Here is a 25,416-nt window from a genome sequence, read left to right as displayed (position 1 = left end):
GTTCTAAATGAGAGCCTGACAGCCTACCTGGTTAAATAAAGGTGAATATATATATATATATATATGTACTGCTCCTTTTAATTCCTGCCGGTTTGATGCGACCGCGCATGCTCAGACATATACTGGTAACCTCCAACATGGCGGCTAGAGGCCATGTGCAAGACCCTAACGATCGGAGACTTAGACCCATTTACGGTAACAATTTGCAAGGAAACAGCACATTTGTGTCTGGTTAAATGTGTTGTCATTGTTTATCGACGTACCGGAGCAGTCATCTGATCAGTAGCTTGTGTCTGGGACTCGCTGGGCAGCACCAGGGGCCCCCGAAGTCCCATCCCCGGACTCAATTCGCCTGCAGCGCCGAAGGACCGTGCACCTTGGCTTGAGTGGATGTCAGCACAATTCTGACAGCGCACAACTGCAGATATTTTGCCCACCGTTATTCAATACACGATGAAACAGCTTTGCTTTGAAATACACCCTAAAAGAGTTTCGGCGATTAGTCTCTCCCACTTGCTAAATTCAGGTCTCTTTGATTTGACAGCTAGCTAACTAAGGCTTAGCTATGTTAGCATGCAGAAACAGTGATGGATCTGAGCCGTAATGTTATTACAAATAGTTTTGTATGCCACAGAAATATCAGCAACTATGTTTAAGCTAACTAGTTAGTTGGTCAGATACAACGGGGTGTATTACACACATTGGTCGGATGCATTTTACCGTCAGTTAATTCGGTAGCTAGCTAAGTTACCATTAGATACTAAGTTAGCTCTCAAGAACGGGATGCCATGGTTTGGCTATTAGCATCACAACTATTGCCTTGTAAAGTTAACTAAATAGCTGGTTAGATGGGTTTTTATTAACGGGTGTTGTTGATTTCGTGTCGCTGATGCCAACGCTGTTAACGCATCTGTTAGCTAGCTACAAAGTATGAAGGCTATAACTACAGATCATTGATCATGGTTAGCTAGCTGTTATGTGTCAGATGGGTTTAAGAGGATTAAGGTTGGCTAGTTTGATATGCATGGTTGTGTTGTAGCCTTTGATTTGGGCCATTCGATGACATTCTAGTGTCGTATTATATCATGCAGGTAGCTAGCTAGATCCAGTTAGATTTAGTTTCAAACTGCTCTAATTACATGCACCGTTGAGACTTCTGTTTGGTCTCTCAGGTTTCTCTCTGTTTCCCATTCCTCAAAAGCTCTGCTGAAATCATGTGGAGTTGATTATCATCAGTTGACAGAGGCTGTCAGTGAGTGGATACTGGACACAATGAAAATATAGCTGTATGGGTCTAGATATATAAATTGATGCTGATCTAGAGACATTCGGTTTATGAAGAAAGGGAAACCCTGATGGCCAACACGAGACATAATGATGTTGGCCTAGTTGTCATTTGGGCTGATGACATAGTGTAGCAGGAGAGCACTGTGTGTTTGTCTGGCAGGGTTAATTTTGGCATCCAGCTGCCCTGAAGTCTAGACCCCAACTTGCCCTATGAAAGGGACTGTATGCGTGCTTGTCTTTGTGTATGCTCTGTAAAAAAAAGAAGAAAGAAGCTAAATTAGCATGACAAGGTGAATTACATATAATTTTTAGGAGGAAAAAAAGCTTATGGTACGCCCAGTGTTCCGTTGACATTTCAGAGAATCGCTTGTTTTTGTGAGAAATCTTCAAAAACACAACAGGAATTTTTCATGAAATATAAAAAGGCGTATACTAAAACAAAGAAATACTACATGTCATATCTCAAAATCAATATCTATCTTACCTGTTTATTCGAGAAGAATGATGACGAGTTCAACGGGAAAGTGAGCCGGTCAGGTAGTCTTTATTCTCGCACAGCATCCAGTCTAGCTTACGCTATGCTGTGCAACTGTCCTTATTTTTTATCACTTTTCAATTTTGGTCATCCTACAAGGGTAAAAACTACAATCATTTTTGAAAGGTTATTATGTTAGAAACATAAGGTTTGGACCATTGGTTGTTTTAGAGGATTATTTACACAATTAACATATTATTTTACCCATTGGTTCAAAATATGCGTTTTTGATTGGACATTCCACATTTTAGAAACAACTTCTAGAGCCTGATAATGGCTTTGGTTAAATTATTTAAATCAGTGTGTAAGTTTAAATTAAACTATGGTTGCTGACAGGTCTTAGTACTCCATGAATGGTTTGTAGAGTAATACAAGGAATAACTCCTTTTCTCCTTGGGTGGGACTGGGGTGGGTGTGTATGTGTTATAGTACTGTATGGAGTAGGTTAACTGATTCTGTAATGCCATCTCCCTTCAGACTACCTGGACAATGGCAACAACAAGATGGCGATCCAGCAGGCTGACAAACTGCTGAAGAAACACAAGGACCTGCACTGTGCCAAGGTGGGTGGGACTCTGGGCTGTATTTAGGGCCCAAGATGGAGCCCAGAGTTTTTCCTGGTCTGGTCAAAACTGCTCGCTAGCAGCTGTAAATTAAGTTGGGTTAATGACTGAAAGAGAGACGAGCACTTATATCCAACCTGACCCCCCTAGGCCTTACCTAAAACCCTGCCCCTAACCTCTACCCCCTACGATGATGATGGTGGCATGTTACTCAGGCAGATCCCTCTCGCCAGGTGTTGAAAGCCATCGGTCTGCAGCGAACAGGAAAGCAGGATGAAGCATTTAGCCTGGCCCAGGAGGTGGCGACACTCGAACCCACTGACGATAACTCATTACAGGCTCTCACTATACTGTACAGAGAGATGCACCGCCGTGAGTACACACACACACACACACACACACACACACACACACACACACACACACACACACACACACTTGTTGTACTATCCTTCTGGGGACCAAACAATTGATTCCCATTCAAAATCCTATTTTCCGTAACCCTAAACCTAACACTTACACTAACCCCTAAACCTAACACTAACCCCTAAACCTAACACTAACCCCTGAGCCTAAAATAGGCTTTTTCCTTTAGGGGACCAGGAAAATGTCCCCACCTTTCCATATTTTTCTTGTTTTAGTATCCTTTTGAGTACTTTTGGTCTCCACAAAGGCAGTAAAACCAAACACGCACACATCCACACAACTCTCTGAGTTATCTTTAAAGCGCCCCCATAGACTGTACGATTTTAGCCGTCTTATGCTATGATTTCTCTGTCCCAGACAAAATTTCCACTTTGTAGGAAAATTCGTAGGTCGTAAACGATTGTCGGACGTCTTGGCTCGTTCAGTGTGACAGGGTCGGCAGTGTCAGAATTGTTTCGCATTTATCGTATAGTGTGGCTGGTGTTACGAGCCGATCCTGGTGACTGACCAATAGGAACATGGCCGGCACTAAGTATGCACATTATTGTGAATAGTCAGATTAATATAATAGTTCGATTTAAACGTTTACATGCTGTGCAAGAAGAATGATTTCCTTAATAATCTGAAATCAGGCTACCCGATGGGATTTTGATAAATGCACAAAATCACCAATCAAAGTCAACGTTCTACCACAGCGACCATGCTATTTTGGGGAAGCCTATTTGATTCTGAGTTCGGACATATACAGTTATGTGAAAACTATGCATACTTTCATTTTTTCCCGAACTTGCGCATAAGCATAAAGAGTGGCTTGCTCTGCTGGTGCTGGCAGATGCGCAGATCAAATACACCGCTGCAGTTGACATAGACTCTCAAGCCAATCGCAGAATGTGATGACAGAACTAAAGCAAATTGTGCAATCTGGCCAGGTTATCAATATTTTCATTTGGTTACATCGCACAGTGTAACGTGATGATTGTAAAAGACTGAAGCTGCCATACAGTCTGCAAAGGCCTTAGATGTTGTGATGTTGACTCTCCCCATCCCCTCTGTCTGTAGCTGAGTTGGTGACTAAGCTGTATGAAGCTGCTGTGAAGAAGGTTCCCCTCAGCGAGGAGTATCACTCTCACCTGTTCATGGCCTACGCCCGTGTTGGAGAGTACAAGAAGATGCAGCAGGTCAGAAAACAGACACACACACACAGCCTACTGGTTAGAGCGTTGGACTAGTAACCGAAAGGTTGCTGGATTGAATCCCCGAGCTGACAAGGTAAAAATCTGTCGTTCTGCCCCTGAGCAAGGCAATTAATCCACTGTTCCCCGTGCGCCGAAGACTTTGATGTCGATATAAGGCAGCCCCCCCCCCCAGCTCTCTGATTCAGAGGGGTTGGGTTAAATGCGGAAGACACTTCAGTTGAATGCATTCAGTTGTACAACTGACTAGTTATCCCCCTTTCCCCCCCACACACACACACATCCCCAGCTTTTCCACAAGCATGAAACACAACTGCTTTAACCTTTTCACGCGTAAGTTCCAAATATCTCTAACGGTTGCCCCAGTGTGAGCTTTTTTTTATGTGCGTGATGTCAGAATGCACTCACTGTTGCAAAATGTGATTGTTACGCAACAAGACAGGCTGCCCTCAAACCAAGGCACACTGCCTGCTAATTATCTATCTATGTTTCAACTTGTCAAATTCAAATTATTTTCTAACTGGTTTTATTTTCTAACAACAGTTTGATTTGAGGTGTGTCCCACCTCATTAATTCACATAAGAAGTAGCACTTTTCACTGTTGCAGATAATTTATATTTGAGGCTTTACTGAGCCTGACAAACTTCTCTCAAAAAACGTATATTTTCAACGAGAGCCCAAGCACTTCCCCAGTGTTTCCCCAGATCAAGTATGAGGACATTCCGCATCTCTAGTCAGAACAGGATTGCACAAACTTTTTCCCCTGGCACATTTTCTGGCCAGCGCCCGCATTACCTTCATTGTAGTTTTCCTTACAAATTGAACTTTGGACATGTGTGCGTTCCTACCAAAGTAAGGGCCTCAGAGCCCTTGTGAGACCATATGCTGACACATGCACATTTGTGGCCTGCTGGAGGTCATTTTGCAGGGCTCTGGTAGTGCTCCTCCTTGCACAAAGGCGGAGGTAGCGGTCCTGCTGCTGGGTTGTTAGCCTCCTACGGCCTCCTCCACGTCTCCTGATGTACTGGCCTGTCTCCTGGTAGCGCCTCCATGCTCTGGACACTACGCTGACAGACACAGCAAACCTTCTTGACACAGCTCGCATTGATGTGCCATCCTGGATAAGCTGTCTCATGCTACCACTAGAGTGAAAGCACCGCCAGCATTCAAAAGTGACCAAAACATTAGCCAGGAAGCATAGGAACTGAGAAGTGGTCTGTGGTCACAACCTGCAGAACCACTCCTTTATTGGGGGTGTCTTGCTAATTGCCTATAATTTCCACGTTTTGTCTATTCCATTTGCACAACAGCATGTGAAATTTATTGTCAATCAGTGTTGCTTCCTAAGTGGACAGTTTGATTTCACAGAAGTGTGATTGACTTGGAGTTACATTGTGTTGTTTAAGTGTTCCCTTTATTTTTTTGAGCAGTGTATATATATAGTCACTTTAACTATACATTCATGTACATACTAAGTCAATTGGGCCGACCAACCAGTGCTCCCGCACATTGGCTAACCGGGCTATCTGCCTTGTGTCCCACCCACCACCCGCCAACCCCTCTCACGCTACTGCTACTCTCTGTTTATCATATATGCACAATCACTTTAACCATATCTACATGTACATACTACCTCAATCAGCCTGACTAACCGGTGTCTGTATGTAGAATCCCTACTTTTATAGCCTCGCTACTGTATATAGCCTGTCTTTTTACTGTTGTTTTATTTCTTTACCTACCCATTGTCCACCTAATACCTTTATTTGCACTATTGGTTAGAGCCTGTAAGTAAGCATTTCACTGTTGTATTCAGCGCACGTGACAAATAAACTTGGATTTGAAATGTGGAAAAAGTCAAGTGGTCTGAATTCCTTCTGAATGCACTGTATTTGTGATGGTACGTGTAAAAGGGTTAAGTACCCCTAACTAGTGTCTTCAATATTCCCACGATGTCAACAAATACTAAGTCATGTGTTCTTTTTGTATTGTTCTGTTTGTCTGGCTCGCTAGGCGGGGATGGCTTTGTATAAGACCGTTCCTAAGAACCCATACTACTTCTGGTCTGTCATGAGTCTGGTTATGCAGGTAGGCATGCTCTCTCACTAAATATATAGCTTGAGTGACTGTGAGTCTGTCTGTGTGACTGTGTGTTTACTGTCTGTGTGTGTTTCAGGCCATCTCGGCGCAGGATGAGAAGTTAGCCCAGACCATGTTCCTGCCCCTGGCTGAACGCATGGTGGAAAAGATGGTGAAGGAGGAAAAGATTGAGGCTGAGGCTGAGGTTCAACTGTACTTTATGATCCTGGAGCGGCTGGGGAAGTGTGTGGAGGCTCTGGACATGGTCCGCGGTCCACTGGGAGGTAAGAATGGACAGAGATTCTGTGTGTGTGTGAGAGACTCAGAGAGGATTTGTGCAGCTTCTGGGTTGTTCGCTGTGTGACTTGTTCATGTCTTTCTACTCACTCTGTGTATGTTTGCCGTCTCATAGAGAAGTTGACCAGTGAGTTGCAGAGCAGGGAGAATAAGTGTATGATGATGTACCAACGACTGCAGCTCTGGCCTGAATGCAACGCTCTGTCCAACAAACTACTGCTCAAAAAGTAGGTACACCCATATATATACAAACTCGCATTTATGCACACACTTCAGCATTGCTCTTACAGAGTTGGTCTTTATCTCTCTCCCCCCTCTCTCTCTTTCTCTCCCCTTCTCTCTCTCGCCCCCCCCCCCTCTCTCTCTCCTCTTTCTCTCTCTCTACAGTCCTGATGATTGGCAGTTCTATCTCTCCTACTTTGACTCTCTTTTCCATCTCATGGACAAGTCCTGGAGCCCACCTAATGAGGAAGAGCAGTGAGTACTATGTGTGTCAGGGTTTCGGTTAGGAAAATGTGGCGCCGGACAACGTGACCGGGAAGATTTTAATTCACCGGCCATTTGAGAAATTTAACGGACCCATTAGGGAATCCACCCACTGTGCTCAAAATGACAGAAATCACATTTAGATTATGGTAATGCAACTTCACAGAACATTCAACTCCTGTAATAAAGCAGAAAATAAAATTTAATTTTCAAACATTTGCCAAAATGCAATTCACGGGAAAACTCCATTCTAAACGGCGCACCTGATGAGCGGTTGTATATGTGACATTGTTGAAAATCTCCATTAGAAACTTAGAAAGAGGGGAGATCTAAAGATGCAACAACTAGGATGGGTTGCTAATATGACTAGGATTGTGCCTTTGGCTTCTGGACAATGAAAGAAAGTTGATATGAAAGCCAATGGAACAGGAGAGCAATGGCACACGAGGAAGTCTTTCATAGGCGGTACGTCGAATAGGCTAGGGCAGTAAATACGAATACATTTGCCAAAATTATATCATGACTCCTGTCTACACATAAATAAAATAATTCAAAATACTTCACCAGAAAGCATGACTTATCCACGGCAGAATCGAGGATCGTTAGATAAAAAAAAATATATAAAAAATAGCTGTGGTTTCTTACAAATCACAAGCTTGTAGGCCTATGCCTATTTGCAAAGCCCACAATTTGGGCAGAACGCATGCCAATAAGGCCTAGCTGATTGAGTTGTGGTTGTCAGTGAAAAGCATCTAAATATGTGTATAAATTCTCATTTTTTTAAATTTTAATTATTATTATTTTTTTTATCCCATTTTCTCCCCAATTTTCGTGGTATCCAATCGCTAGTAATTACTACCTTGTCTCATCGCTACAACTCCCGTACGGGCTCGGGAGAGACGAAGGTCGAAAGCCATGCGTCCTCCGAAGCACAACCCAACCAGCCGTACTGCTTCTTAACACAGCGCGCCTCCAACCCGGAAGCCAGCCGCACCAATGTGTCGGAGGAAACACCGTGTACCTGGCCCCCTTGGTTGGCGCGCACTGCGCCAGGCCCGCCACAGGAGCCGCTGGAGCGCGATGAGACAAGGATATCCCTACCGGCCAAACCCTCCCTACCCCGGACGACGCTATGCCAATTGTGCGTCGCCCAACGGACCTCCCGGTCGCGGCCGGCTGCGACAGAGCCTGGGCGCGAACCCAGAGACTCTGGTGGCGCAGTTAGCACTGCGATGCAGTGCCCTAGACCACTGCGCCACCCGGGAGGCCCGTGTATAGATTCTCTTGAGTATAACAAAAGATATAGGCGAGTCTCTCACTAGAATGGCTCAGATGTCTCCCGCCAATTGTTGCGCATTCGTTGTTTCATTGTGTGAATTGTTTGCCCTTTTGATTGTTTTTATCAATTCCCATTACATATGTCACCAGTAGTAAACATGTCATGGGGAATTTATAAAAAGAGTAGCTCAAGTCAAGACATTTAGAAAGGCATGCAGGCAGACTGAGAAATAAATGCAATTGAAAACCTGAATTGATCATTTTCTACTGTTTTTACTTGTCGGCTTAATGCATTTGATTTTAGTTGACAATGGAAGTTATAGGCCTACTGCTGCATTGGCCTATAGGCTATTAGTTCCATGTGCTCATTTCTTTAGCAGGCAATAGATCACGGTGTATCAATGTGTCCATATAGCAGAGGGTAGTGCTCTCGCCATAGTTGAATTTTTTTATAATTTTAATTCAGATTTTCATGATTAACAACGTGACTGATTTTGAGAAACAAAAACATTATTACTGAAATCAAACTGTTCCACAAAAATGCACAAATTCAAATCATAACTGGCAGGTTTCAAACAATCAAGGAGGCCTGTGTTTTCAAAATGCATAGGCACTAATGCCTACAGCTCACAGCTTTTAAAGTGGAGGTGACACGCTGCGCTTGAATTAGGCGGTAATAAAGTTGAGAAATAAAAATAGCTGTTTTTAATTGTGCACATAAACAGTTAAAATGTGATTGCATTTAGAATTGTTATGCAATGAATGGGCTTATAAAAGCACATGCAGCAGCAACCAGCTGAGGAGCTGCAGGAGAAATCCTGTTCAAAATAGTGTGATAGTTGTGTTGGATAAATAAGATGGGCTAAGCGATGACTAACAAATACACATACACCAATTTAATTCCACTATTATATGCAAATTAACCTATATACTGATAAGTATGACGATCAAATGTTTCCATCGACTGGTATTTCCATAAATTTATTTATCCTTTATTTAACTAGGCAAGTCAGTTAAGAACAAATTCTTATTTACAATGACGGCCTACTGGGGAACAGTGGGTTAACTGCCTTGTTCAGGGGCTTAACGACAGATTTCTACCTTGTCAGCTCGGGGATTCGATCCAGCAACCTTTCGGTTACTGGCCCAACGCTCTAACCACTAGGCTACATGCAGCCCCAAAATATTAAAAAGCTTTTTTTTCTCTCAATAATTTTGGCCGGTAGAAGTTATTTATCGGCTTTTCATTTTTTTATCTACTTAAAGCCGGCAATTGCCGGGAAACGGAAACCCTGTTGTGTGAGTGAGAAAATATTATATAATAGCAGACTATTAGAAGAGGCCATTGCTTGTTAGAGATTCTGCTCTTGGTGGAAGTTTTACCTCGTATATGAGAAGAGATGGGCTGATCAAACAAACTATCTTCTTTGCCTCCCCTTCTCTCTCTAGCTGTGTGGAGGGTCCAGTGCAGACCACTGTGGCAGAGGCAGTGAAGTTTGTGGTGGACAGGATGGAGGAGGAGGACAAGAAGGAGTCTCGTCCTCTCAGAGGTCCCTACATGGCCTGCCTGGAACTCATACACAGACTGAGACAGAGGGGCTGTCCTGATGAGCAAGAGCTAGGTACACACACACAAACACACACTAGTGCTGCTGTTATTTTTGGAACTTTGTTCAATTATTTGAATTGCATTTGTTTTTCTGTGAACTCGATGCACAGTTTCTCTGGAGATCAGAACGAATCAGATCAAACTGTGCATTGTAGTAGGGATTTGTAGTTTCCAAAAGGCCAATATTCTACATAGTTTAGTGCAGATAATGTGGTAATTAACTACAAGGACCATAATCCATTGCACGTCCGCTTACTTGTCCGATCTGTATGGAGCTTATTATACCTCAGTGGTGTGGAGCACACATGGAGACAGAGAGATAGAGGGGCAGAAAGCAGTTGCTTCGGATTTTTTTCTACCTGAAAATACTGCACATGATCTAAGTGATTGATAGTTGGTTTTCAGCAGTCAGAAAAGTATGCCTTATTTACTTTCGAAGAACTAGTGATTTTGTCTGACATAGGCAGCAGCTCTATAGAGATGCGATGACTTGGAATTAAATAATAAAGTCATCAAATAAAACAAATGTAATGTACACAAACTGACATATTTAATTAAAGTAAATGAATGATAGTTAATAAGTGATAAGCCGTAATGGGCAGTCACTACCATCATGGGACTTTTATTCAACTTAATAGTTGTATTTTGTGCTATATCATTTAACTCACATAATGCATAGTGTATTTAATGTCTAAAAAAATGATTGAAACTGAAATTGAAAACCGTGATTATTTTTAAATAATTGAACCGAAACAACCTCAAAAATCACTAACGCACACCCCACAGTTTCCTCGGCACACCCCACAGTTTCCTCGGCACACCCCACAGTTTCCTCGGCACACCCCACAGTTTCCTCGGCACACCCCACAGTTTCCTCGGCACACCCCACAGTTTCCTCGGCACACCCCACAGTTTCCTCGGCACACCCCACAGTTTCCTCGGCACACCCCACAGTTTCCTCGGCACACCCCACAGTTTCCTCGGCACACCCCACAGTTTCCTCGGCACACCCCACAGTTTCCTCGGCACACCCCACAGTTTCCTCGGCACACCCCACGTTGACAGTTTGTTTGCGTTGTGTTGTCTACAGGAGATCCGTTGGAGTTGATGCTTCAGTTCTTTGGGAAGTTTGGAGACAAACCCTGCTGTATTACAGACCTGAAGATATATTTACACCTACTTCCCCCTGAGCAACACACACAGGTACACACACACCTGCAGAACACCACCAGTAGTGGGAATCTATCACCAACCCCTGATGAGTTGGACCTGATAACATAAATTCTGCTCCTCTCCTTCCCTCTCCTATTCTCTCTCTTCCTCTCCTATTCTCTCTCTTCCTCTCCTCCTCCCTGTAGTTTAAAAACCGTCTGGGGGAGTTGGTTCCGTTGGGGGAGGTGGGTGAGGATGGCTTTGGGTTTCCGGGGGATACGAAGGCATTGCAGAGACACTTGTGTGTGTGTCAGCTGAGCCGGGTGCTGGGACTTCAACACGCTCTGGACACAGAGGGCAAACTATGCCTCATCACAGAACTCAAAGCCCACTACCACTATGGACTACAATTTGGTAAGGACAGTCATTCTATCGGTCCCTATCTTTATCCATCCAAAATGTGATGCATCTAGCTTAAAAACTACTGGAAGAGATGCAATGGCAATTTTGTGAAGAACCAGAAACTAGTTTGTCTGACAATAGTGTGTGTAAAACAGGGAAGTCGTGTCTGAAGACAGAGCTCCAGTTCTCTGATCCGTACTGTCTCATGGTCGCTCACGTCTACATCGACCTCTGGACAGAAACTGGTGAGTCATCGTCTTCATTTCTCTCTCTTTCTCTCTATCTCTCTGCCTCTTTCTCTCTGTCTCCCTGCCTTTTACTCTCTGCCTCTCTTTCCCTCTCTCGCTCTTGGTTTCTCTGTGTTTGTTAACATACTGTGTGTGTATCTCTGTGCGTGTTAGGCGATGAGAACATGCTGTGGCAGTGTCTAGGAGTATTAGAGGAGGGTTTGTCCTTCAGTCCCTCCAACGCTCAGTTCAAACTACTGCTGCTGCTTCTTTTCTGTCGCCTCGGAGCCTTCCAGCCCGTAGTGGACCTCTACTCCAGCCTGGATGCCAAGCACGTACAGCACGACACCATAGGGTGGGTCTCTAGTACACACACACTCACACACAAGTTTTACTATCCTTGTGAGCTAAAATAGATTTCCATTCAAAATCCTATTTTCCTTAACTCCTTACAATAAACCTAACACCTAATTGTAAAGCCAACCCCTAAGCGCAATTCTAACCCTAAACCTAACCCCTGAGCCTAAAATAGTCTTTGTCCTCATGGGGGACCTGGGAAATGTCCCCATGAGAGAGAATTTTCCTTGTTTTACTATCCACGTGGGGACTTCCGGTACCCATTAGGATAGTAATACACACACACCCCAGGGTTTCCGTTAACCGGTAATGGCCGGCTTTTGCCCCCCCCCCCCCCCCAAAAAATGAACAATCCGATTTAAAATAAAATAATAAAATCCCATTGAGGAATAATGCATTTTATCCTATATATAACAGTGCACACTGTTTAAGACGTGATTGTATTTAGAATTGTTGTGCAATGAATGATAAAAGCACATGTTTTACTCCAGCAGCAACCAGCTGGGGATCTGCAGGAGAAATCAGCTCCTCAGCTGGTTGTTGCTGGAGTAAAACACGCTTTAAAAAGCCCAATAATTGCGCAACAATTCTAAAGGCAATCACGTGTTTAAAAAAAAAAATGGCCACGATTTCAAAATAGCTCCTATTTTTGAAGTGCGCTTTCAATTCTCCATTCAAGTGCATAGGCAGGCGTCAGCGCGTCACACACCACTTTGCAATGAGCTGGAGGCAGTATGCATTTTGAAAACGTATACTTAATTGTTTGAAACCTGAACCTTTTACTACATATTATGAGTAAAAATGGGCCCAAATCCCTGTCATTTGCATGAAGAAAAGACGGTGAAAAAGGGGACGGAGGTCGGGCTGCCTTCTGAGAATTCGTTGGCAAGTGAGTAAACTCCCATTGCCATCCGTTCTATATTGGCCAACGTGCAATCATTGGAAAATAAAATGGATGCCCTACGATCAAGATTATATTACCAATGGGACATTAAAAACTGTAATATCTTATGTTTCACCGAGTCATGGCTGAACGATGACACAGATGATATAGAGCTGGTGGGATTTTCCATGCACTGACAGGAATAGAGAAGTCTGGTAAGACGATGGGTGGGGTTTGTCTATTTGTCAATAACAGCTGGTGCGCAATGTCTAATATTAAAAAAGTGTCGAGGTATTGCTCGCCTGAGGTAGAGTATTTTATGATAAGCTGTAGACCACACTATCTACCAAGAGTTCTCATCTATATTATTCGTAGCCGTCGTAGCCGTCTATTTAGCACCCCACACCGATGCTGGCACTAAGACTGCTCTCAACCAGCTGTAAGGCCATAAGCAAACAAGAAAATGCTCATCCAGAAGCGGCACTCCTAGTGGCCTGGGACTTTAATGCAGGCAAACTTAAATCTGTTTTACCTCATTTCTACCAGCATGTTAAATGTGCAACCAGAGGGAAAAATAACTCTAGACTACCTTTACTCCACACACAGAGACACATACAAAGCTCTCTCTCGCCCTCCTTTTTGGCAAATCTGACCATAATTCTATCCGCCTGATTCCTGCTTACAAACAAAAACTATAGCTGGAAGTACCAGTGACTCGCTCAATACGGAAGTGGTCAGATGATGTGGATGCTAAGCCACAGGACTGTTTTGCTAGCATAGACTGGAATATGTTCTGGGATTCATACAATGGCATTGAGGAGTATACCACCTGTCACCGGCTTCATCAATAAGTGCATCGACGACGTCGTCCCCACAGTGACCATACGTACATACCCCAACCAGAAGCCATGGATTACAGGCAACATCCGCATCGAGCTAAAGGCTAGAGCTGCCGCTTTCAAGGAGCGGGACACTAATCCGGACACTTATAAGAAATCCCGCTATGCCCTCAGAAGAACCATCAAACAAGCAAAGCGTCAATACAGGATTAAGATTAAATCCTACTACACCGGCTCTGACGCTCGTCGGATGTGGCAGGCCTTAAACTATTATGGACTGCAAAGGGAAGCGCAGCCGTGAGCTGCCCAGTGACGCGAGCCTACAAGAGGAGCTAAATGCCTTTTATGTTTGCTTCAAGGCAAGCAACACAGAAGCATGCATGAGAGCACCAGCTGTTCTGGACGACTGTGGTAATGCTCTCGGTAGCTGATGTGAGCAAGACCTTTAAATAGGTCAACATTCACAAAGCTGGAGAGTAAGACGGATTACCAGGACGTGTACTCAAAGCATGCGCGGACCAACTGGCAAGTGTCTTCACTGACATTTTCAACCTCTCCCTGACCGAGTCTGTAATACCTACATGTTTTAAGCAGACCACCATAGTCCCTGTGCCCAAGGAAGCGAAGGTAACCTGCCTAAATGATTACCGCCCCACAGCACTCACGTTGGTAGCCATGAAGTGCTTTGAAAGGCTGGTCATGGCTCACAGCAACAGCATCCTCCCGGATACCCTAGACCCACTCCAATTCACATACCACCCCAACAGACGCACAGATGACACAATCTCAATCGCACTCCACACTGCCTTTTCCCACCTGGACAAAAGGAATACCTACGTGAGAATGGTGTTCATTGACTACAGCTCAGCGTTCAACACCATAGTGCGCACAAATCTCATCACTAAGCTAAGGACCCTGGGACTAAACACCTCCCTCTACAACTGGATCCCGGACTTCCTGACTGGCAGCCCCCAGGTGGTGAGGGTAGGCAACAACACGTCTGCCACGCTGATAATCAACACGGGGGCCCCCCAGGGGTGCATGCTTAGTCCCCTCCTGTACTCCGTTCACCCACGACTGCGTGGCCAAACACGACTCCAACATCATCATTAAGTTTACTGACGACAGAAGTGGTAGGCCTGATCACCGACAACGATGAGACAGCCTATAGGGAGGAGGTCAGAGACCTGGCAGTGTGATGCCAAGATAACATCTCCCTCAATGTGAGCAAGACAAAAGAGCTGATCATGGACTACAGGAAAAGGTGGGACGAACATCGACGGGGCTGTATTGGAGCAGGTCGAGAGTTTTTCAAGTTCCTTGGTGTCCACATCACCAACGTACTATCATGGTCCAAACACACCAAGACAGTCATGAAGAGGGCAAACAACACCTTTTCCCCCCCAGAAGACTTTAAAGATTTAACATGGGTCCCCAGATCCTCATAAGGTTCTACAGCTGCACCATCGAGAGCATCCTGACCGGTTGCATCACCGCCTGTTGTGGTAACTGCTCGGCATCTGACCTGACCATAAGGCGCTACAGAGGGTAGTGCGAGCGGCCCAGTACATCACTGGGGCCAAGCTTCCTGCCATCCAGGACCATCCAGGACGGCCCCAAAAATTGTCAAAGACTCCAGTCACCCAAGTTATAGACTGTTTTCTCTGTTACACCACTGCAAACAGTACCGGAGTGCCAAGTCTAGGACCAAAAGGCTCCTTAACAGCTTCTACCCCCAAGCCATAAGACTGCTGAACAATTAACCAAATGGCCACCAGATTATTTACGTTGCCCCCCCCCCCCCCCCCCCCCCCCCCCATTTCGTTTTTTACACTGCTGCTACTTGCTGTTTATTATCTATGCATAGTCACTTCCTAACTACCTCGAAATTGACTCGGTACCGGCACCCCCTGTATATAGCCTCATTATTGTTTTTTACTTTCGTTTATTTAGTAAATATTTTCTTAACTCTTTCTTGAACTGCACTGTTGGTTAAGGGCTTGTAAGTAAGCATTTCACGGTAAGGTGTTGTATTCGGCACATGTGAGAAAGTTTGATTTGACGTCTTACCTTGCCTCAAAGTAGCCTAGACAAAATCCAACCAAACGTGCAAGAAATTATTTTATAAAGACTTCCATATGCCATTGAAACCATTCGGTCTAGCTTTTTTCTCATGTTCTATTGGTTTTCAAATCAACTTTATTTCATTGTCCAGTAGCCAAAGGAACAATCCTAGTCATATTAGGAACCCGTGCTAGTTGTTACATATTTAGATATCCCCTCTTTCTAAATTTCGAACGGATATTTTAATCGGTCACGTGAATCGCTCGCAATGGTGTTTTCACGCTAATTGCATTATGGAACGAACATTCGCGCGTAGCCTACTGCCTTGTGCGCATTGCTGCGTTTATAATGTGGAGAAATAATAGTTTATCGACATTTTATGCTAAACGTTCTGATCTGTTGCATCAGACTCATTGCTTTAAAAAACATTTTTTTAATGTAGCCTAGGCCTACCTGTTGTATGAATTTGGTGTCTATCGTCCCACAACTGTCCCAGAGTCTGTTTGGAATAGGCTATTTCTTTCTCGCACAGAATGACAAGCTGGCCAATAGAATAGGTAACTTTTCTACTATGGGGGATAGTAGATTGACATAGACTAGTGATTTTGCTGTTTGTCACACATATTGTTGGCCGAGGAAAAGTACACGTGGGCGGTTCTAACATTGGCTACACTTGGGTTTCAAGTTTGGGAAAGCTAAGTTTCTGTTATGGGTGTAAGATGGCACAGTGATGCTATCTGTTGGTAAATGTAAATTACTGCAACTCCAGTGTTGTACCGGTGTGTTTGAGATACCCGGATGTATTGTAATGTACTGAACAAGACTGGCATCAATGCCTCTGTCTCGTCATTTAACATTCAAACAGTTTCTCCATAAAAATGCACCTTATATTATAAAGCATTCCATGCATTCTCACATTTGCAAACTTATGTAAGATATCCTCCTATTCCTAATGTGTTGATTGGATAGTCATAATTAGGATAATATAACTCGATCACTGTTTTCAAAAAAGACTGTTCAATGTAGCGAGTAGTGACTTCGAGTAGGCTTAGGCTATATCAGAGCCTATATTTTTTTCTTTCTTTGCACAGGAAAATGTTGGCGCTTTAGGAACAAATTTCAAGCAATTCTACTATACTTTATATGACTGGAGACATTAGCAGAACCTTTTTTTAATATAACATAAATGACAGGGTAGCCTACTCTGCTGACACTGACTAGCAGATCAATAAAAACTACGTTGTCTGATCCATATATTAGGCCAACTAAAAGGGGAGACACAAATACAATATGATGTCCATCTAAGCTGGAGGAGAAAATGATTGTCCAGAAACGAACAAAGGTGGCACTGACACAAAGGCGGTGAATATGCACACTCACCGGGGATCTGGCCAATGTTCTTCGCTGGTGCCAATAAGATCGTTCAATTAAGTTGAGACTTTTGATAACTAAGACAGATTGGTTTCTTTTCATTGTCTTCTCTTTACTTACTTACTTTATTGTCCATGGGGAAATTTTGTTGCAGTGTCATGTACACGTTTAAAGTGGCATTTAAATACAAAATTGACAATACAACTTTCATAAGTTATATACCAATAAAATATAAAAAAGACTAGCCTGCTGGCCTTAATGAGTCGATATGAACATTAGCCCGAGCTATTTAGGAGGGATATCACACCTGGCACAAATGATTGTCTAGTTGTGTTTTTCCTGCTGAGGGGTGCCCTATACCTGCGCCCAGAGGGGACTAGTTCAAAGTCCGGGTACAGGAGGTGGCTTGGGTCTAGAATGATTTTGTGAGCCTTGCGGAGGGCCCTGACCTTAAAGATCTCATCCAGGCCTGTCTTTGTGACTCCAAGTACCTTGCTTGCTGTGGTGATAATACTTCTCAGCATATTCCTCTGGCTGACGGTGGCATTTACAGGAATAGTCATTTGTTTTCCAAACAGTTTTTCGGCGATTGTATTTTTAAATATTACGATATGCCTAGCTCAGGGTCTAAATCCTTTTCACTGACGATCGCATCTCAACAATCATCTATTTGGTATTTGCCGCGTGCTTTGCCCAAATTGCGGGCCCTTCCGACTGTAGGCTATGCGATTTTAAAACAATCCACAGCAAAAAGATGTTTAAGAAGCTAATAATCCTCTTTGGCCAAATCATGTTTTCTGGTGTAGTAGCCACATTTCTGATGATTTTCTTTCTTTCTGTATAGACAGGAATAAGTTAATTAAGCTATATAATGTTGGCAATTTAATTCAACGCGCCGCCTATGTATTCTAACATCTTCCAATTGCTCATCGGAATTCAGTAAGAATGACGCATGCCGTTGCATCCGAGTTGCATGTTACCATGAACTAAATGGGATTTCTGTCATTCTGAGAACTGGGTGGATGCCGTAATCTCCTTCCGCAACCATTTTTTGTCCAGTAAATTAAAATGCTCTGACAGAAACGCTGACACACATACACATTAAGATTACCATAACCAATGCACTAATCCTTATATTCTCTCCTTTCTCCCAGGTATCTGTTAACTCGTTATGCAGGGTCGTTGGGTCAGTTTGCTGCAGCCTCCCAGTCCTATAACTTCTCCCTCAGGTTTTTCCACTCCAACCAGAAAGATGTGAGTCCCTGTCTCATCTAAGTATGTCCTAAATATGTCATATATTCTGATGAGTTGTATTTTCTCACCTCTTCCTTGTTTCCTCTTTTCTGTCCTCCGCCAGACCTCAGAGTACATAATCCAGGCCTATAAGTATGGAGCGTTTGAGAAAATCCCAGAATTCATCGCGTTTAGAACCCGGCTCAACCAATCTCTGCACTTCGCTCAGGTCCGCACCGAGAGGATGTTACTGGACTTGTACACCGAGGCTGACATGTGAGTACACACACACACACACGCACACACACACACACACACACCTACCTGTAACATATTCCTGTGTTGTAGCACATCAAGTCTGGAGGAGAGTGTGAAGGCGATGGGTCTGTGTCCTGAGGAGGATGACATTCCCTGGGACAACATGAGGGACAACAGAGACCTGACTGTCCTCTTCAGCTGGGACCCCAAGGACAGGTACACACACACTTGTCACAACATATTTACCCATGCCAGTCTGTAAAAATGTGTGTGTTCCAGGGAGCTGACTGAGGAGCATCGTCGTCTGTCTATAGAGGAGGAGTCGGTCTGGTTAAAGGTTCGCTCTCTCACGCTCCGCCTCCTAGCCTCATTGGCTCTGCTCGGACACGCCCCCTCATCACGGAACTCTGATAAGACCAATGAGAATGGTGTATCAGCCAAAAGCTCCACCCTCCAGACCCTCCTCTCCCAGCTAGACCTGACGCTACAGACCGCAGCCCAGATCACAGAGAAACAGACACAGGTACACACACACACGCTTCACTAATAACTGTGTTATATAATATATAGTAGTTGGCTTATCTAAAGCAACTTACAATCAGTGAGTGCATACATTTCCATATGGATGGCCCCAGCATGAACTGAACCTACCACCATGCTCTTACCAACTGAGCCACACAGGACCTCTAACTGTTGTGTTGTTCTAGTACCCGTTCGTGGGCCCTCCCTCCTCCCGCCTGGCCACTGCTCTGTCTAGTGGCAGCTGTCACTGTCAGGCCTCTGCTCTGCAACTATCACTGACTCTTCAGGAACTAGAGACCACTGGACTGGGTAAGACGGGGAGATGGGGGGAGAGAGGGATGTAGACTTCTGTACCACTGGCCTCCAACCGTCTGTCCATCTACAGAAGCAGCAGGACTGGGAAGGAGAGAGATGGAGCAAGAGAGGGGTGGGGAAGTGGGAGGAGTCTAGAGAGAGGAAGGGGAGAAATTATGTCATGCTCTTTATAATTTCTCTTTCCAGACGACTCGTCAGAACTCCAAACCCAGATCTGTAACTCCTTCAAATCATTAATAGTACAACTCCAAGGTATGACATCAGACCTCTTTAAAGATTACAACAGGTCCATGGTAATAATGACTGTGTAGTCAGCCACAGGAGATATCATGGCTTCAGGTTGCTAGTCGAGTTATCACTGGTGTAGTAGTTCCTTCTTATTCCCCATGCTGATCTGTGCCCTCCCCCCTCCCTCCAGAGCTGTTATCCAGATGTAAAGGAGAAGTGTTGGAGATGAAAGACAGCAGATTGATGACCCAGCCCTCCCTGTTGGAAACACTGGTCTTCTTCGTCGAGGTCAGTGTAGTCGCTCTAAATGTATATCACTAAAACATTGCTCAAATGGAAATGTATTATAATATGAAATATTGCAGATGCACAGCAACTGTGTGTGTAATACATGGTGATGTCTCCTGGTCAGACTGTGTGTGGTGTGTGTGTAATACATGGTGATGTCTCCTGGTCAGACTGTGTGGGTGTAATACATGGTGATGTCTCCTGGTCAGACTGTGTGTGTGTGTAATACATGGTGATGTCTCCTGGTCAGACTGTGTGTGTGTAATACATGGTGATGTCTCCTGGTCAGACTGTGTGTGTGTAATACATGGTGATGTCTCCTGGTCAGACTGTGTGTGTAATACATGGTGATGTCTCCTGGTCAGACTGTGTGTGTGTAATACATGGTGATGTCTCCTGGTCAGACTGTGTGTGTGTGTAATACATGGTGATGTCTCCTGGTCAGACTGTGTGTGTGTGTAATACATGGTGATGTCTCCTGGTCAGACTGTGTGTGTGTGTAATACATGGTGATGTCTCCTGGTCAGACTGTGTGTGTGTGTAATACATGGTGATGTCTCCTGGTCAGACTGTGTGTGTGTGTAATACATGGTGATGTCTCCTGGTCAGACTGTGTGTGTGTAATACATGGTGATGTCTCCTGGTCAGACTGTGTGTGTGTAATACATGGTGATGTCTCCTGGTCAGACTGTGTGTGGGTATAATACATGGTTATGTCTCCTGGTCAGACTGTGTGTGTGTGTAATACATGGTGATGTCTCCTGGTCAGACTGTGTGTGTGTAATACATGGTGATGTCTCCTGGTCAGACTGTGTGTGGTGTGTGTGTAATACATGGTGATGTCTCCTGGTCAGACTGTGTGTGGTGTGTGTGTAATACATGGTGATGTCTCCTGGTCAGACTGTGTGGGTGTAATACATGGTGATGTCTCCTGGTCAGACTGTGTGGGTATAATACATGGTGATGTCTCCTGGTCAGACTGTGTGGGTGTGTAATACATGGTGATGTCTCCTGGTCAGACTGTGTGTGTGTGTAATACATGGTGATGTCTCCTGGTCAGACTGTGTGTGGTGTGTGTGTAATACATGGTGATGTCTCCTGGTCAGACTGTGTGTGGTGTGTGTGTAATACATGGTGATGTCTCCTGGTCAGACTGTGTGGGTGTAATACATGGTGATGTCTCCTGGTCAGACTGTGTGTGTGTGTAATACATGGTGATGTCTCCTGGTCAGACTGTGTGTGTGTAATACATGGTGATGTCTCCTGGTCAGACTGTGTGTGTGTAATACATGGTGATGTCTCCTGGTCAGACTGTGTGTGTAATACATGGTGATGTCTCCTGGTCAGACTGTGTGTGTGTAATACATGGTGATGTCTCCTGGTCAGACTGTGTGTGTGTGTAATACATGGTGATGTCTCCTGGTCAGACTGTGTGTGTGTGTAATACATGGTGATGTCTCCTGGTCAGACTGTGTGTGTGTGTAATACATGGTGATGTCTCCTGGTCAGACTGTGTGTGTGTGTAATACATGGTGATGTCTCCTGGTCAGACTGTGTGTGTGTAATACATGGTGATGTCTCCTGGTCAGACTGTGTGTGTGTAATACATGGTGATGTCTCCTGGTCAGACTGTGTGTGGGTATAATACATGGTTATGTCTCCTGGTCAGACTGTGTGTGTGTGTAATACATGGTGATGTCTCCTGGTCAGACTGTGTGTGTGTAATACATGGTGATGTCTCCTGGTCAGACTGTGTGTGGTGTGTGTGTAATACATGGTGATGTCTCCTGGTCAGACTGTGTGTGGTGTGTGTGTAATACATGGTGATGTCTCCTGGTCAGACTGTGTGGGTGTAATACATGGTGATGTCTCCTGGTCAGACTGTGTGGGTATAATACATGGTGATGTCTCCTGGTCAGACTGTGTGGGTGTGTAATACATGGTGATGTCTCCTGGTCAGACTGTGTGTGTGTGTAATACATGGTGATGTCTCCTGGTCAGACTGTGTGTGGTGTGTGTGTGTAATACATGGTGATGTCTCCTGGTCAGACTGTGTGTGGTGTGTGTGTAATACATGGTGATGTCTCCTGGTCAGACTGTGTGTGGTGTGTGTGTAATACATGGTGATGTCTCCTGGTCAGACTGTGTGTGTGTAATACATGGTGATGTCTCCTGGTCAGACTGTGTGTGTGTGTAATACATGGTGATGTCTCCTGGTCAGACTGTGTGTGTGTGTAATACATGGTGATGTCTCCTGGTCAGACTGTGTGTGTGTGTAATACATGGTGATGTCTCCTGGTCAGGCTGTGTGTGTGTAATACATGGTGATGTCTCCTGGTCAGACTGTGTGGGTGTAATACATGGTGATGTCTCCTGGTCAGACTGTGTGTGTGGTGCTGTGGGTGGCCAGTTACTCTGCCAGCGTCCTGCGACCGCTCAAGTCCAGCCTACAGAAGAAGAAGAAGAAGAAAAAGGACAGCAGCACAGCCATGGTACACACTCACTACCGTCTCATTCTCCCCTTGTCCGCGTACAACCCTTCTGACACCATTACCATTCGCCAATAATTCTCTGCCCCCTTCCTCTGTCCCTATAGCCAGTGGTGCTGAGTGGCTTCCAGGAGTGGACAGGCAGCCTACAGGGCATTGTGACCCAGGCTCTGGATCACGTGAAGGGGCAGGAGGCCAGCCTGACAGCCCTCAAACTAGCAGCACTCACCCTGGGGGTGGGACACGCACAGACACAGGTTGGTAGGTCTGGGTGGGTAGCTGTGTGTATGATTACTGATTTGTTTCTTTAATTCAAAGCATGGTTCTTTCTCTTCTGTCTATCTGTACCTCTATCCTCTCTCTCCCAGGAGGAGTGTGGATTCACCAGGGCAGCCATGGACAAGGTTCAGACTAGTTATCTTGGCTCGCTACAGGAGCTGGGAGATCTACTGAGGAAGAGAGCTGATTCGCTGAAGAGCCTCAAGTTCTGACCAGCAATCACCCTTCAATCAATATTGTCATACCTATCTCTCACTATTATACTGGATCACCTCATCTAACTGCACCCCCACACAGAGCCTTCTCCCCCTGCTCCTCTCAAAGGAGGTGTTGCTTGCTGCCAACAGTCTTTCACTTCATCCTCTTCCCTCTCCTTTTCCACATATCCCTCACTCTGGGTGTCACTTTATATTACACAGGACTCCCTTTCTCACCGTGAGAACCATCACTGCTCTCTCTCTCAGCAAGGAACCACAGATATTTCCGGTTTATTATATGTGATAATGTCACAGAGAAGCTCCTCAAACATACTAGAGCAACATACGAAATAAGCAATTTTAGAACTAAACTAAATTATTGTACATAGTCCGCAGATGACAGATCAACTACCACAGCAACAACTCCTTGACTGAACGTGAATGAACTAAGCAACGTTTTCCCCTTAGTTGTTTTTTCCCAGCCGCTGTTGCTTCCATGGTGACAGTCAGATGAGAAGATCTGCTTCTGTTTTCCATGTTGGACCCCTCACTTCCCGAGCTTGGCCTTGCAGTCCAAACAGCTACACTGTTGTCAGTGACACTCTTCTGCTCATAAGAACAAATGGGGCGGAGATGGTGCTTAGCTTACTGTATGAAAACGAGGACAGCTGAACAAAGTGTTCTTTGCGTATTTTACACGCAAGGAAAGCTGAACACGGCCCTAACTCTGAAAAGCTTCTGAATTGTTTGTTTCAGAAGTGCACAACTCCAGTGCTGATTTTAGGCATTGACTTTTAGCCAGAAACCTGGGAAACGAGTTGTCATCACTCCTCTCCGGGCAACCATGACTTAATAGGTCAGTTTAGAGCAGATGAGTATACTACAACGTAGGATCAAGGAGTTAGCCAGCTAACTTGCCTAAATATATATCTTTTTTTTTTTTTTTTTAAGATGAGCTTGGTCTAATTGACTCAACCAAAACCACATAATGTTTAGCTTTCTTAATGAACCAGGAAATCAACAGTTATTTCTGGTTCTCTCATTGAACCTGCTTTGTAGTATGCACCTCTGGTTGGGTTCATCACCCTGCTCGCCACCAGTCCATGCCTTTCAATCCCAAACTCCCCCTTTGTGTTCTGTCTATTTGAAACCCCCTCTGTAGTTATTGGAAAGCAATCACAGGAAAAGATTGGAATACCTGAATCTGAAAATACATACTGTAAGTAATGTATTTGCATTCTATGTTGGTGCAAAGTATATGTAGCTTGCCTGGTTTAGTTAAATTACGACAGTCAGTGGATGGTTTGTTTTAACACTGTAGGAGAGAAACCAGACAGTTATACAACCTGTTTATTCAGAGGTGCTAGTGTTAAGTGCTGTGGAAACAGTTCTCTCTGACAATGGCTGAAACCCAAAATATCTAAATGTGAAGGAGACAACCAACGTGTCCGATTTGCAATGAAGATGGGGAATGTTTTTGAAATAGTCCTTCATTGGCTCTTCAGGGTGCATCTCCCTACTCTGTCAACCGTTATGTTAGCTGCACTGATCTCCCGCAATTCATTTCACTAACCAAAACTGTCAAGGGCATCATATGACTCATTAGATCAGTCACAATTTACCAATGATATATTGCGGTTTGATCTTCTCTAACATGGCCGTTGTCTTAAACCCCACCCTATGTATAACTATATACCAAAAACGTGGCTCTGTTGCTATGGCATTTCACCTGCTAGCTACAGATAGACCTATACCATGCAGCGAGAGGAGACTTGTATCAGACAGACATCAGGGTCACGTTCAGTAGCATTGTGGAACGCTCTAAAATAGAGGTCTGTTCTAATCAATGCATTGCAAACTAAGGGCTCTATTCAGTCTATCACGGAAGTTCAGCGTGATAGGCAATGTTCGAGTTAGTGCATTTCCACATATCTTTTGGGACGATGAAACGGGCCCATGGTTGGATCAAATTTGGGGAAAGCTGAATTTTATGCAATTATTCTGTGATCTCGCAACGCTATTAACCAATTAACGCTCACTATAGCTTCCAGCCTCTATTGGATTGGCAGTTGATACCTAGCCTGCTTGCTAGCAACCACATGAGGGCGAAGCTAGAATGCTATCCAAATTATCCCGTTATGCGGAGACTACAAACGATGGTAAAAAAAAACGCATGTTGGCTCAATCGGAAATGACTTTATTAATCTGTAACGCTACAGCGATATTGAATAGAGCCCTAAACTAGTAGACATGTTTACAGCCGGGGGCACTGAGACTGACTAATATCGATTTCTATATGCTTTGGTTTATTTTGTGTTGTAGGTTTAGTTTATCCTTTTTAAACAAGACGTGGACGAGAGAGCAGGAACGTTGAACAGTTTGATCCTCCCACACTGACCCCTCAAACCCAAACCCCCGGACAGATGGGACCCTCTCTAGAGGCTGTCAGTGGACTCATTTTGAGGTGCCATCAATTTATACTCATCCTGTCTCTTTTGCTAGAAAATGGAAAACAAAAACACTGGAATGTCATTTAAAAATATATATATGAACAAATCAGTT

General features: G+C 44.4%; 1 protein-coding gene across 4 annotated transcripts; it reads left to right on the top strand.

Annotated features, from left to right (window-relative positions):
* Nucleotides 1-95: 95 nt before the first annotated feature.
* On the top strand, nt 96-25,413 carry naa25 (N-alpha-acetyltransferase 25, NatB auxiliary subunit). Of its 4 annotated transcripts, XM_055865839.1 has the most exons (23): nt 96-195; nt 2,300-2,385; nt 2,619-2,757; nt 3,871-3,989; nt 6,015-6,089; nt 6,178-6,364; nt 6,493-6,604; nt 6,765-6,854; nt 9,591-9,763; nt 10,841-10,953; nt 11,109-11,316; nt 11,460-11,549; nt 11,706-11,886; nt 18,200-18,299; nt 18,403-18,554; nt 18,627-18,752; nt 18,816-19,059; nt 19,244-19,367; nt 19,560-19,625; nt 19,792-19,889; nt 22,271-22,381; nt 22,486-22,635; nt 22,747-25,413. In XM_055865839.1, exons 1-23 carry the CDS (start codon nt 96-98, stop codon nt 22,867-22,869), a joined length of 2,967 nt encoding a protein of 988 aa, XP_055721814.1. In that variant the 3' UTR covers nt 22,870-25,413. The 4 variants fall into 4 exon arrangements, with proteins under 4 accessions (XP_055721814.1, XP_055721822.1, XP_055721841.1 ...); XM_055865847.1 differs by lacking the exon at nt 6,015-6,089 and having other exon boundaries at nt 106-195; XM_055865866.1 differs by lacking the exons at nt 22,486-22,635; nt 22,747-25,413 and having other exon boundaries at nt 106-195; nt 22,232-22,314.
* The last annotated feature ends 3 nt before the right edge of the window (nt 25,414-25,416 follow it).

The sequence above is a fragment of the Salvelinus fontinalis genome, chromosome 2 (assembly GCF_029448725.1).
Source record: "Salvelinus fontinalis isolate EN_2023a chromosome 2, ASM2944872v1, whole genome shotgun sequence".
Lineage (NCBI taxonomy): Eukaryota > Metazoa > Chordata > Actinopteri > Salmoniformes > Salmonidae > Salvelinus > Salvelinus fontinalis.
The sequence above is the reverse complement of the archived record's forward strand: the minus strand, read 5'-3'. Positions and strand labels throughout refer to the sequence as shown.

What these genes read in the sequence shown, in the direction of transcription:
- naa25 (XM_055865839.1), top strand. Translation starts at nt 96, where the DNA reads ATGCGACCGCGCATGCTCAGACATATACTGGTAACCTCCAACATGGCG. An exon ending in TCCACTCCAACCAGAAAGAT is followed by an intron (nt 18,300 to 18,402) that starts GTGAGTCCCTGT and finishes GTCCTCCGCCAG; the next exon opens with ACCTCAGAGTACATAATCCA. An exon ending in ACTAGAGACCACTGGACTGG is followed by an intron (nt 19,368 to 19,559) that starts GTAAGACGGGGA and finishes TTCTCTTTCCAG; the next exon opens with ACGACTCGTCAGAACTCCAA.